Below are 14,230 nucleotides of genomic sequence, written 5' to 3'. Positions count from 1 at the left end.
TGTGAAAAAGTGAAATGAGGGAAAAATAATTTTAGGTCAGTGGTACTCAAACTTTTTTGCTTGCGGCGCATTGAGCAAAAAAGTTTTGCGGCAGATTTGTAAAAACATAAAGTTCGCTTTAAACTAATTTATTCTGCAAATGTTAATGCGGTCGGTGTGCCTGTTTTGAGGAACAAATAAGATTAAATCGAGGTTTTGTAGTTACCAAGCAAACGCACATTCCGTCATCAATTCCAACAAGTCGTTCCCTGTTTGTTTAAATCCGTGTTCGCGGGGCCATAAAGATGCGAATAGCAAGATTATTTTGGAATTTATTGCAAGTTATTCAATAAACCTATAGAATAAGAAAGTTATTTGCGAATATCATTGGCATCATTGGACATCCCAACGTAAGCGCTTGTCTATTAGTTGTCCTATAAATTTGTAGGACGGAACTGATTCTAATTTGTGTCCCGGTTTATGTCACATTACAATTTTTTATATTTCTCCGCATGCAGACCAGGGTGGTCCAAACCCAGGCCCGCGGGCTACATGTGGCCCGCCGCGTCATTATCTGTGGCCTGTAATGTAATGAATTTAATGTGATCAATATTCTTTTAATTAATGTGCAATAGTGATATAGACAAATTTGCTAGGTGTTCAGAATCTCTAATAGTTTAAACCTCGTGTATGCAATAAATCACTACAAGACGAAATATATTTTGGGCTATCGTGATTAAATTTGACCCAGCCTTGTCAAAATTTATTTAATATCACATATCTATTTCAACTCATAGTCATATTTGTCTATTTCTAAATTATTTGTGAAGGGTTGCAATGCCAATCTGATTGTTTCCCATCTTAATACCTGTTCTGCGTAGTAATGTGTAAATCTCGCAGAAGTTCCATATGCATCCTGCTTTTTTTCTTCATCCCAATGAATTGAAAATATAAAATTGTATTACTGTTATGCCTATAATTCATATCTCAATCTATGGTTCTTCACACAACACATTATTGTCACTCATAGAACCTTCAATTTCCCTGTGATCTTATCCCTCATATTTTATCATGTGTAAGCACAAAAGAAGATTCAGAACAGATTGAAAGTGTAAATTAATATAATAAATAATAATAAATTTGGTATGGAATTCTTATTTTTTGCTCTTCTCTATTTAAAATTTATTTAAATAACTTCCTAATCTCGATTAGAAATTTTTTTCATCTCTAATTAGATATCATTTTTTGTTAAATAGTGTATTTAGGTTTTTTTCCATATGTATATCCTGAGAGTGTAATATTACAGAACCTGTGTTATTAATTTATTTATTCATGTGCTTGCTTTGGGTGGTAACCGACTCAGATGACTGTTAATGGTCGTATCGTTACCACCCTGTCATCTACCGAAACCTATTTTTTTTCATTTTGCTATCATATATATGTATTGTATGTGTTTTCTGGTTTGACGAAACAATAAAATTCTCTCTCTCTTTCTCTCTCTCTGCGACGCATTTGCGCGAAAGTGAACAAAAAATCGCATTTGGAGTTGTTTCGTCATAAAAATAACCAAAAACTTTTTATATGTCACTGAATTGAGTAGTGTTATGACTAGCTGAAGCAACTAGCGAAGTTGATTTATGTGCTTGGGTAGTCTAAATTGTTATCTGGCTTTCCAATTTTTTGATCGGGAATATATGCTAACAAAATAGGCTTCATAGGAAACTAAAAATCAAATAAGGAATCTATTAGCCTAGGTTTGTTATGCATGTAAACTGAATATAATTCCTGCAAAATCATTTTGCAACCCGCCTAAACAGTATTACAAAAATTTAGTAATTATCTTCCTGTATCCCAAATTTTGTAAAATTCGGTAATCAATCAGTTATTTGTAACTTTCAAACATGAGTTTGAAAAGAAAGCTGACCAATTCAAACAGATTTTTTGATTTGATATGGAATACCTACCATAATGCATGCTTAATATGTCTGCAAGTTGTGTCGGTGACAATCTGAAGCGGCATTTTCTTTGTTATGAAAAGTTTGAAATCTTACACTAAGTTTAGATATAGTAAGATTTTTGCACGTTCTAGTGAGTTTTTGATGGTTTTCGCACGTTTTAGCTCGATAAATGACAAATAATGATCGAAGTGTTTGGACAATAAAGGTGTTTGTTTTGTATTTCTCTGTTTACCCATTTTAGGCACTATTGTGGCCCGCGAACAATACAAAAATAATAATGTGGCCCGCGAGGCTGACAACCTTGGACCACCCTGGTGTAGACCCTAGATTAGGGCATTTCTGTTTTTTGCTGTAATATGAGACTCCGACCACCCATTAGGTGCGAGTGAATCACAGAGATATATAAATGGTTCAGTGGAGTGAATACATTTCCTTCTCTACTTTGCAGAGCTGCCACTTTAGATGTTTTATGGCTAGATCTAGATATTTTGTACGAATCTTAGGTGTGAAATTTGGAGTCTAGACGTTAGCTATAAAATCTAGATATTTATTGTAACGTTCTAGAGTAGATATTATCTAGAACGAAAAAAGAAAGCGAAAGCTAATATGAAATCTAAGGAATTTTTATCACAAACTGAAGAAAGCAATGTAAAACATAGATGCCAAAAACCACTGAAACAGAGACTATCTGCAATATTGAATGTATAAAAGGCGTGTTTTTGTTCTCCGTGACCAACCATACATTCTTTCAGCTGTCACACAACATAGCCATCCTTGAAAGCATTATTGGCATGGCAGGAAGTCAGCCACAAAACCTTAACCCTGTAACCTCATTTAAATGCTGATGTTGAAAAAACTGTTAGTGCAATGAACTTTGAACAGAAAAACTAATAAACAGCTGGAAGAAAGGTTTACTGAATGCAAAACTAGTTATTATCAAGTATAACGCAATTCAACATAAACAATCTTATAAGTAACCTGTTTTGGTTTCAAAAGCATAGGTAACCCTACAGCAGAAACTTTTAAAAATCCCTCTGAAGAAACTGGAGCAACAACTTCAATGGTCCTCGATATCTAACATGATGTAATATAGTGAAATATTTGTACTCTCTTGTTTGGTTGACTTCCAAAGTTCAGAAAATGGGACGAATTTTCGTGTAGAAGTATTTCGTACACAAAGCGTTATCTAGGCGAATTCAAGAACGGTGTTTCGAGGGGACCAAGGCCACATTTTTGGGGAGGTGGAACGCAAAATAAAAGCTGATGTGTCGTCATCCACCGGTGATGGTGAATGTAGCCTATAGTCGACACTGACTTGTAGTCTTAACCATTGTGATATTGCCAAGAAATTTCTTTAAAGTTGAAACTTTCAAGTTGGTTTCTTTGTAAAATGTGTTTTGCACTGATTGACTGCCGAGCAGCCGATGGTGAGGGCTGACATAAATACTTCATAGCCTATTTTGGGCAGGTACCGTACTTTTTTGTTGAACATGATTGTACACCCAAGTTCAGTTCAAGTGAGCTCTATATTGCGGGTGAAAATGTCTCTCTTGGTTATAAGACCCAAGTTCAATGTAAAAAACATGTTACCATATTATAGTCATCTGCGACGAAATGCTAAAAATAATAATTATTAAAGAGGTAAATCCGCAGCTCAAATTTCTTGATTGAAATACGGCATTCTAAAATATTAAAACTTGAAATGGAAAATCACACTATAAGTTTGGTTTCAGCAGACTCACGTCAGATTAAAAACGCTTTTATAGGCATTGTAAATCACAAAATTTGATGTTTTGTTAGTTTTTTTTTGGTTATTCATCGTAGTAACTGCGTAATTGTAACACAGTCAATTGTACGCACGGTGTACCTTTTTCATTCTGAAACTACCAACGGAGCCGCATGCAATAAAATAAATTTCAATCATTCGTATTTTGCCCAGATCTTGTGATTTTTCAAACGGCGATCTTATCTTGCTTAAAAATAATCTCGAGTGCGAAAGAACAGATCAATATTTTATGTTATTTTAAAATAGTATTCTTTCCTTTTAGCAATCCTGATAGTAATTTCGAATGAAACGCGAGTAAAGATGAGCAGAATTAAATTATCACGACAAGACACTTTACATACTCGCATCGGTCACGTAATGAATATTTTACGCAACAGAAATCTCGTTATCCGTTTTTTTTTTTCAATTGCTAATGATGTTGCGCGGAAATTTCCGATTTCATTTTTGAACCCTTTCAAGAATCCTGACTGCGCTCCAGCTCATAAATAACGTCATTTTTAATTCCGCATCTTTACCATATTTCAAGGCTATATTATTGTCAAATTTTATCAAAGCTGTTCTTGCTTCTTTGAACAATTACAAAATTAGCCAGTATTTTGAAAAGTAATCGAATAGCTCGCGGAGCCCTTGGGTTCCTCTCGCGGAGACCTGGGGCTCCGTACGGAGCACTTTGAGAACATATGCCCTAGTGTATACCGGATCATAAGTTGGATATACAACTGATAAAGGGTATTCTTAGAGTGTACAGCCTAAGTCAGGAATTCTAAACTCTAATATAATAAATTATAAAATATTCAATTGGAGACAACAATGCAAACGAAACACGTGGAATATAAAATGTCATTTACGCAAAGAACCGACGTGAGCACTTTGTTACATCACAAATTATATATAGATAATGCGGTCACGTGTCTGAGTTGATGCTAAGGTCGTCAGTCAAATTTATAACTTGCGGACACTATCCTATTAGATTGCGTGATGATATTGCAGTACAATATGTGCTTAAAATTTAATGTTTATTTAAGCCTTAAATAAACATTGGTATTTGTAAGCTATACAAAGTTCTTGAAAAATTGTAAAAGGTATACCACGATAAAAAAAAAAGGTTGGAGAGCACTGCTAGTCAACCGCCTTTGACAATTCATGTATCAATAATAACACCTCAGAACGGTTGGGGCCGCCAATTTCTACATATTGCTGTCTCCATAAATAGTTTTTTTGCACAAACGCGTATTCCATAACGATGGAACTTACGGAGAAGTTTATCATGGTTGGCAAGTGGCAACCCTATCCAGGGTTAACATAGATTCTGCGTTGTCAAAAGACCTGTGTCATCAGCGAATACTTTGATCAAGAGACCAGAGAAACTGGAGACATCATTGGTGTATAAAAAGAAGAATCAAGGTCCTATAGTCAACTGCCTTTGACAATACATGTATCAATAATAACACCTCAGAATGGTTGGGGCCAATTTCTATATATTTCTGTCTCCATAAATAGTTTTTTCGCACAACCGCGTATTCCATAACGATGGAACTTACGGAGAAGTATATCACGAATAAAAGTGTTAAAAAACCTTTCCAAATTTAAAAACACAGCATACTTGAACTGTTTTTAAAATTCTCAAAAATGTTTGTACATTTACCAATTTCGGATATTGCTTTCTGAGAAGTTAGAATAAAAGTCCTAAAAGTTAGAGTATATATTTGGGGCCAGATTATTAAAGGTACTACTGAAAGGTGGCGTGGGATTAGTTGATAGTTGAGGGAGAAAGTTCATTCACATTTTTCTATAAGTATCAAAGACATTAAATTAGAAATATATATATATACTTTAGTAAGCTTCAAACAAGATATTAAATGTGATGATTAGGATGCGCAATGAGTATATATGAGTGTTTTTGCATACATAAAGCCTACACAACTGAGAAACAAAGTGCGGTGATCAGACTATTTAGTGACCCGATTAATTATTACCGGGACTATTGAAACGTAGGGTGGTATCATTTGAGAGTTACAAGAGAAAGTTAATTTTTTTTCTATAAGCACCATCGATATAAACTTGGAAATATACCCAGATGTCAATGCCAGCTTTAAATGTTTTTTCCTTCCAAACAGTTTCAATAACAAAAAATCTTCTATAACAACTTTTCTGGTGTTGAGAATATGTGAAGATGGCAAACACCGGAACGTAGTATGTGTACCAGATTAGGGTTAGGCCATAATTTCAGGTACAAATACTACGTGTCACTTGGAAAGTACCCGAATTCGTAAAATAAGGATTATTGGAATAAAATTATGGCCTAACCCTAACCTGGTACACATACTACGTTCCGGTGTCCGCCATCTTGGTTCACATACTACGGGAGTACCCAAAGTTGTACCAAAAACATGAGCGTAACATAAGAATTAGTTAGGTTTTACAAAGTTAGAATGCCGATAGCAAAAATTAGCCCGAGGCAATACGCAAGCGTTCCCGATCGTTATATGAAATCGTTCAGTACAGATATCTTGAAGCTGTCAACATCAACTATTTTTATATGCTGCCTGTTGTGAAAATGAGAATTGTCATGTTGACAAGATCACTGCTGAGTTTGGTTGGATTAGTTTTCATCGTGGTACTTTTTATTAACTCAGGATTATTCACCGCAGAAACGTCAAGTTCTGCGATGAATAACAATGAAGGGAAAGCAAACAGAAAAAGATTTCAGCAAGGCAATATAAAGAATGAAACAATAGTCTTCATATACGCTAACCAACGATCTGGATCAAGTTTCCTCGGAGAAATATTTAACAATAACACGGAAGCTTTTTACTTGTATGAACCGTTGCTGCCATTTACAACAAGTTGCAAAAACTTGAACGAAGAAAGAAAAACTTTATTAAAAGATTTAGTCGAGTGTAATTTTCGAAATATAAGAAACACATACAAAAAAACTTTCGCCATTACCGGTTATAAAGATCAAGGATGTTTGTATAATACACTCTGCTTTATTAGTCACCACGTACCATTGGTGAATAAATATGCTACTAGATGTAAAGTAATGGCACGGAGACAAAACATCAACGATAATTCAGAACCGTGCGGGTTTCCATTACGAGAAAACTACCTCAGTCAAATTTGTGAAGAATCTGATATCAGAGTTTTTAAAATATTAAGAATATGTTCTTTGAGGATGCTAGACGAAGTTTATTCTTACCTCGAAACAAGAGGCTACAATGTATTTGTAATACATCTGGTTCGAGATCCGAGGGCGACAATGTCTTCAAGACTTGCAATTAAACTGGACGAAATTGCCGACAACGATTTAGGTCAACAAACAAAAGAACTTTGTGACCGATACAAAATGAATATAGAATATGTTGATAATATGGAAGCAGGTATGATAAAGTTTGCCAATACTAACTCCTAGTATATACTATTAAACCAGTGGTTCTTAACCTCTTTTGCATCATTTACCCCTTTTGCGAACAAGATTGCACGATTTACCCCCAATATAGCCATTGGTGATCATTTATTAGTTTTGGGGTGGGAGGGTGACGGAAGAATGGAAGTGGGAAAGCAGGAGGGGATGGAGAGGAAAAGTGGGTGATAAGAGTGCGAAGGAATTTCAGTTATTTCAATCTGAAAAGCTGCCTTTCTATTATTTTATTTTTCGAAAAATTCCGAGCTAAAAACCTGTATTAAATAAAAATTCAAGAATGAACAGGAAGACTTGGCCAAAAATGTGCTTTCAGTAAAAAAACGGTACAAGGACCATCCAAGCTTATCCAGTAGAAATGTTACGGAACGCGCAATTTCGCGCCAAAACATGTAGGCCACGTATCACATTGCAAGGTATCGTTATGCTCACGAAAACAACTACTGATTGCCTGCGGTAGCTTGTCTCCGCATCAAATATTGATATAATTCACACCAGGGTCGTCTAAGACTCTAACCCGTGGCCTGCGAGCCACATACGGCCGGCCGAAGATTTCCGAGTAGCCAGCGCGGTATTATTCGAAGCCCGATGTCTTCCACAAATCTGAGCCACTATTGAAACCGTTGATTAAAATATTATTTCACATCGTTTAAACCCATCTATCGAGAGCTATAAGTCTCCTTGAGGATGTCATTGCTGATATTTGATTTTTTTTATCATCTTTCAATCTGTTTTCCTGCCTATTTTATGTGAAGCTAGAAGAGTCAGTTTTCATGGCCTCCTTATTTGGCAACACTTACTTGTGCGAGCACATTTTTTTCACACGTAAACCATGTCAAATCCCCGTGAGATCACTCATTTCCAACAGTCATATGTAAAATTCGTTTTGCATTGCTACATTGTTCATTGCACTGAATATTGGCCTGTTGGATAAAAGCAAGCCATGAAATATCTATGCGTTGTGAAAAAATTGTAATGTATCTTCGTATTTTCATTGTTCTTATAATTTTAGTGTGAGGGTTTTGTTTGTTTTTTCAGCGCACCATTCGATTTCTCCTGGATCAAGCGCTGTGACAGACAACCGATATTTAAGAATAAGATATGAAGACCTTGCATTAAATACTATTGAGCAAGCGGAATATATTTATAGGTAAAATAAGCTACTTACATGGACTGCGTCCATGTTTTTATAACCAATTATAAAATAAAACATATACTTTTTACCAATTCAAAATTTGCTATTCGAATAGAAGTCACTGTAAATATTAGTAACATTGCTAAAAATTGTTTACAACGCAAATGGTATTTATTTTTTACACTGAAAATACATCGTAAATATGACACCTTTTTGGTTGTATATCTTCCGTATATACTGTTACTTAACAAGAGCAATAGCTACATTGAACTTTTTACCAATAAAGTACATGCAACTTAATCAGCTAGTTCAATATTTTCAGATTTATCGGCAAAACACTACCGTCCGAAGTAAAAAAGAATTTGAAAGAATCAGCTTTGACTCTCGATAAACTCATCGAAGAGGTTAAAGAGAAAGTATTCAGAATGGTAGAAAATAAAAAGGTGATGAATATGATACAAAATAAAGTTCATCATTGGTTTATAAAGTATGAGATCTATAGTTTTTTTTATTCAACGTCATTCCACATTGATCAGATTGGCAATATTTATTTTAGCTGTTGCCTATGTTACAAAACATCATTGATTTGTGAATACAAAAATTATCGCTCGCTTTGGAACTCAATAACATGAATGAACGACGCATGTCTCATGTGAAAGAATACCTAAAATTGTATTATTATCTCTATGATCAAAAATGAATTATCGAATTGCCGTGTTGGAGAAAGACAACTATAAAACTGTGTCAATTACGTCATTAATAGTAGTGTAATGATAAGTAATATAACATCACGATATAAATATCGCTCCATCGGTATCGTCCAAATTCTTTCCATTGAGTGGAACCGATATACTAAAATACTGAAAATGTATCACACTGATTATATTTGGAAAGCTAATAAAAGTGAAAATTTGTCGTACTCAAATTTGTTGTTGTCGAATTTATATGTTAATAAAATACAATGTTTATATTCATCCCATCCAGCTGGAAGGCGGTTTTGAAAAATACAATGAGATATTCGACAAAGTGAAAGATCCGTTTGAGACAGTACGTGATCCGGGGAAAGTCGCTACAAAATGGCGGAAGGTATTAACATTTGAACAGCTTCAAACTATTCAAGAATATTGCAAAGAACCAATGGAAAAATTCAACTACAAAATGTTACATTCAAGATCTGAAATGCTTGACTTCGATATAAAAAATTATTAGAATAAAACTATTCTTTCATGTCGTGATACAGTTTCTAAATTGGAACAAGGCAATTTTATTTAGTAAAATTCAGAGATGTGATGGTCAAACCTTCGAGCTTAAAGTTCGACTAAAATAACAATCTATCTGTCGTCCCCGATGCCGTCTATGCATATAGACATATACAACTGTAACTAGTAACTGTAAATGATATTTTATTGGACACGTTTAGTGGACATAACGATCGTTTCGATATTTTGTTGTTGTTCTTGTTAATATTTTTCGTCATCATTATAAAGTCGTTTTCTCGAATACAGGACCAATTGCTTTGAAATTTTTATTGAATAAAGATTATATTTTTTGCTAGAAGGCTATTACTTTTATTTATTGCTTTTCGTGTGCTATGACGCCATCAAAATTTGCCACTATGTGGCGCAACGTGTTCATATATTTGAGCATAGCTCTCTTGTTTACTATAATACTGTTTATGGAATACAATAATTCATATACCTTTTGCCTTGTTCTAGTAGGCCGCTTACATATTACTTTTATTTATTGTTTTTGTGTGCTATGATGCCATCAAAATTTGCCACTATGTGGCGCAACGTGTCTATTTATTTGAGCATAGCTCTCTTGTTTACTATAGTACTGTTAATGGAATACAATAATTCACATATAACTTTTGCCTTGTTCTAGTAGGCCGCTTACATACACAGTGTCTTATTTGGAGAAAGGCCTTAATTCCTTGGCTTACGACTCTTCCGTTTTCAAAGTACTATCCACTATTAATGGCCAAGTAAAAAATTGGATTTTATGCATTATAATATATTGAGCCAAAAAATTACCGTTGCCAGCTTACCGTCATTATACGTGATTGTTTTGCACTGACTCAGCAATTTCTATCAGTGCCAATCAATCTCAAGTCAACTTGAGAACTCAAATTTCAAAATCAGCAAAATTTCAGGAAAAAACGAGCTGCTAGGGGACGTGTGGGAATCGGAATTACGTTAAAAAAGACCAACTGAGACCAATCCCAATTCTAAATACTCGTTATTTATGACTAAAGCGATTTTGTTGCAACGATATCAGTATCAACCACTCATGCAAAACGGAATAGAACTGTACAGGGTGTCCATAAAGTTTCTTCACAATTTAGAAAAAAATATTACAAAGTGAAATGATGAGATATCCCAATGAGGGTTGTTTTATGTTCATCAGTTTTTATCGACAAATTTAATACAGTTCTAAACGCTTAATTAAAAATATCATTACTCTATTTAATACACTCCTATATGGGCATCATTAGTTGCACGAAGCACATAGTGATGTGAAGCACATAGTGATGTCTGTGGAACGTAATGGCCATGTAATTGGCCCACCCCTTCCAATCCATTGGTCGGAAAAAGTTTCATTGAAGAACTCACAAACATGCAGTCCCCGGTGTGGTGGTGCGCCATCTTGCTGAAATATGATGGTGGGTAAAGTCATCAGTTGTGGTGCCACGTACTCGGTCAGAAGGTTAAGGTAAACATTTGCACTGACTGATGCCTTGTTGAAGAAAACTGGCCCAATTATTCGATTGCACACGATTCCACACCAAACATTCACTTTTTGACTATTTCGCTGATGTTTTCTATTCGCATGGGGGTTTTCCGGTCTTACGTTGTTTGTTTAACTTTCCTGAGAAATGAAAAGTTGTCTCATCACTGAAACAGGCTCGCTTGCGAAAAGCTTTATCGTCGGAAATTCGTTGCAGCGTGTTCACAAATTCCTCTTGGCTTTGTGCGTAGGAGAAATGTTTAAAGGCTTCCTTTACACGCTCGATGTTTTTTTTAGATTGGCTCATAATATCTGAGGTATGACGAGGGGGCAAAATTTTGAAGCAAATTCGAAACTTTGCGGGTTTCCGTTACAAGAAAAATACCTCAGCCAAATTTGTAGAGAATCCGATATCAGAGCTTTCAAGATATTAAGAATATGTTCCTTGAAGGTGCTGGACGAAGTTTATTCATACCCTAAAAACTATGGGCTACAATGTATTTGTAATACACTTGATTAGAGATCCGATGTCGTCGAGACTTGCAGCACGTTTGGACAACATTTCAGACACCGATTTGGGTCAACGAACTGAATATCGAATATGTCAGCAAGATGATGGCGGGTATGATAAACGTACCTTACTATCGCGTCTACCTAACATACTATTGGGCAATTAATTGTAATCTTAAGTTTCAGAGCATCATTCAAATTTGTATGGCGCAAGCGCTGTGGGAGACAACCGATATTTAAGAATAAGATATATATATATGAATTTCTTGCATTAAATTCTATTCAGAAGGCTGAAAATATTTATAGGTAAAACAATCTAATTTGCATACCTGAGTAGATAGCATTATGATACTCAATGTTGTTAAATCAGTATAGTAGTATAGTTAACGTATTGCGATAAAATGTTTGAGGCAGTTACATTTACTTCCCATGAAAATGACAAGACACAGACGATTACTTCAATCTGCTGGAGCAAACGTTATCGAATATCACTTTAAAACCAAATTTTCAGAATCTGAAAATGAATATTCCACATCCAAAAATGTGTTTATGTCTCGTATAAGAAATGTACATAAAAATAACACGTTGTTAAGAGTGCTGTAATAATTATCAGTGTAAACATGTTAATTCAGATTTATTGGAAAGAATTTACCTTCTGAAGTAAAGAAGAACTTGGCAGAATCATCTGTGAATATGGATGAACTAATCGAAGATGTAACGGAAAAAGTATTCAGAATGGTGGAAAATAATAGGGTACGATATGAATACAATGTATATACAACGTATTTATTTATGTATATGTCTGTATTTTTTATTGTCATGACACGATAAACTATATGTCAAATTTGCAGCAACTTCCTCTGCCACTGTATAGACAAAAACTTTAAGAAGGCAAATAAGTCTAGAATCGTTGATATGTATTTGTCATGCCACTTGGTGAGAATATTGATATCGGGTCAGTATTGTCCATTTTTCTGCAATGGTACAGGCCAAAATGCATCAGTGCATCTCTCCTTTCGGGGTGTATAAATTTGGCCTGAATACTTACCTTTGGACGAATGCATTATAAATAAAATAACATATTACAAATATACTAACTATAATACTATACTATAATTATAGGCCACATCGAAAGTATCTGCAAGACCTAAAGAAGCTTTAGGAATTAACGAATTTATCAAAATAATTTAAATCATAGGGCATGATCACGCCTTTTGGAGGCCGCAGGCTCTTAAGATTTTGGTGCCCTATGTATAATTGATAATAATGAAACTAGTGTTCTATGATATCTGAAATTGAATAAGTAAGTTTCAGTATTCATTACTAATTGATGGCCAAGTTCCTATTAATTTGCAGGATAATTTTGAAAACAACGCTAATACTTACAAATATTGATGGAGAGGTAGATGAAACTTGAGAAATTTGTTTCAAATAGGCTAATATTGAGGTCTGTGTCGTCTGACAAATTCGATTGGTTTCATTAAAAAACACTGACGCACCATTGGGAATTAGTCCACGGATATATTGTGTGGTGCCGCTTTCTCCCGGTGCCGTAAGCACGCGCTTATTTTTCGTAATGGTTAATGCTGGATAGAATTGAAAGTTTCAAATCTACTTAATGTCTGTCTTTTGCAGATCGAAGGCGGATTTGAGAAATACAATATTATATTCAGCTGAGAAAGAGACGCGTTTCAGACTGTACGCGATCCTGGCAAAGTTGCAAGGAAATGGCGAAAATTATTAACATATGAACTAGTTCAAACCATTCAAGAATATTGCAAAGAACCAATGGAAAAATTTAATTATAAAATGTTACAATCACGCACTGATATGCTTAACTTTGATATTAAATATTACTGAATTAAAAATATTGTATTTATATCGTGGAAGAACTCATTAGAAGTGACTCATTATCAGATATATGAAAACATCTCAGGAAATCCATTCTTTCGGGGGATGTCTTATATTTTCATTTATTAAAAACAAAACTACAAAGTAGAGAATAACGAAATTTTCAAATATACAAAATATGATAACCGATATCAGATTACTTATAAATAACACGTTTTTATTCAAAATAACATATTATCAATCATTTTAAACATGTGGGAGAGATTTCTTGCTATCGACTATGTCAAAAAATTGAAATAATTCGCGTTATTGACTAGGTCTTATTTTAAGGAGAAGGCTTATATTAAAATCATTTTTAAAATTCAGGCTAAGTCTTATTTTCGGGGGAACACGGTAGTTGCGTTGCCACCCCTCCTCATTCTTGCACACGATGCCAAATTTTTATGACGGTATTCTTTTTATTTAAAAAATGCATTATATATTCTTGATGTTTTGTTGGCACCGTTGTAATCAAGATTTATTACTAGCAGTCACTTTGAAATAGGAGTCTACTGGTTTGGAAGAACATTATTGTGCCCTACTTGTTTATGTCCCACTTTGCCATATTTGTCCCTTTTGTAGAATGTCATATACTTACACTTTAATTACACTTATGCTACTTGTTGGGACGAGTGTGGTAACTGTGAGTCAATTGTCGATCAAGTGTGAGTCAAGTGGAATAAGTGCAGAATAAGTGGGACAGGACATTTATGAGACACCCTTATCGCGTTGTCCAAGCAAATATATAATATGAAATTTAGAGTATTAAATTGAAAGACGCCACAGCCATAATAAGCGCGAATTTAATAACTTAATTGCCATTT

The 14,230-nt window shown here is 34.6% G+C and overlaps 1 protein-coding gene and 1 long non-coding RNA gene across 2 annotated transcripts; both read left to right on the top strand.

Moving 5' to 3' along the window:
• The first annotated feature begins 6,203 nt into the window (after positions 1-6,203).
• LOC120348028 (carbohydrate sulfotransferase 1-like) lies at positions 6,204-10,146 on the top strand. The gene is made up of 4 exons (XM_039418139.2): positions 6,204-7,103; positions 8,183-8,294; positions 8,602-8,722; positions 9,264-10,146. Exons 1-4 carry the CDS (start codon positions 6,263-6,265, stop codon positions 9,486-9,488), a joined length of 1,299 nt encoding a protein of 432 aa, XP_039274073.2. The 5' UTR covers positions 6,204-6,262; the 3' UTR covers positions 9,489-10,146.
• A 1,685-nt stretch (positions 10,147-11,831) lies between these two features.
• On the top strand, positions 11,832-13,384 carry LOC144429656 (uncharacterized). The gene is made up of 2 exons (XR_013478955.1): positions 11,832-12,269; positions 13,152-13,384. It is a non-coding gene; the product is annotated as an uncharacterized LOC144429656 (long non-coding RNA).
• The last annotated feature ends 846 nt before the right edge of the window (positions 13,385-14,230 follow it).

Source organism: Styela clava, chromosome 11 (genome assembly GCF_964204865.1).
Source record: "Styela clava chromosome 11, kaStyClav1.hap1.2, whole genome shotgun sequence".
Lineage (NCBI taxonomy): Eukaryota > Metazoa > Chordata > Ascidiacea > Stolidobranchia > Styelidae > Styela > Styela clava.
This window is presented reverse-complemented; position numbering and strand designations above follow the sequence as displayed.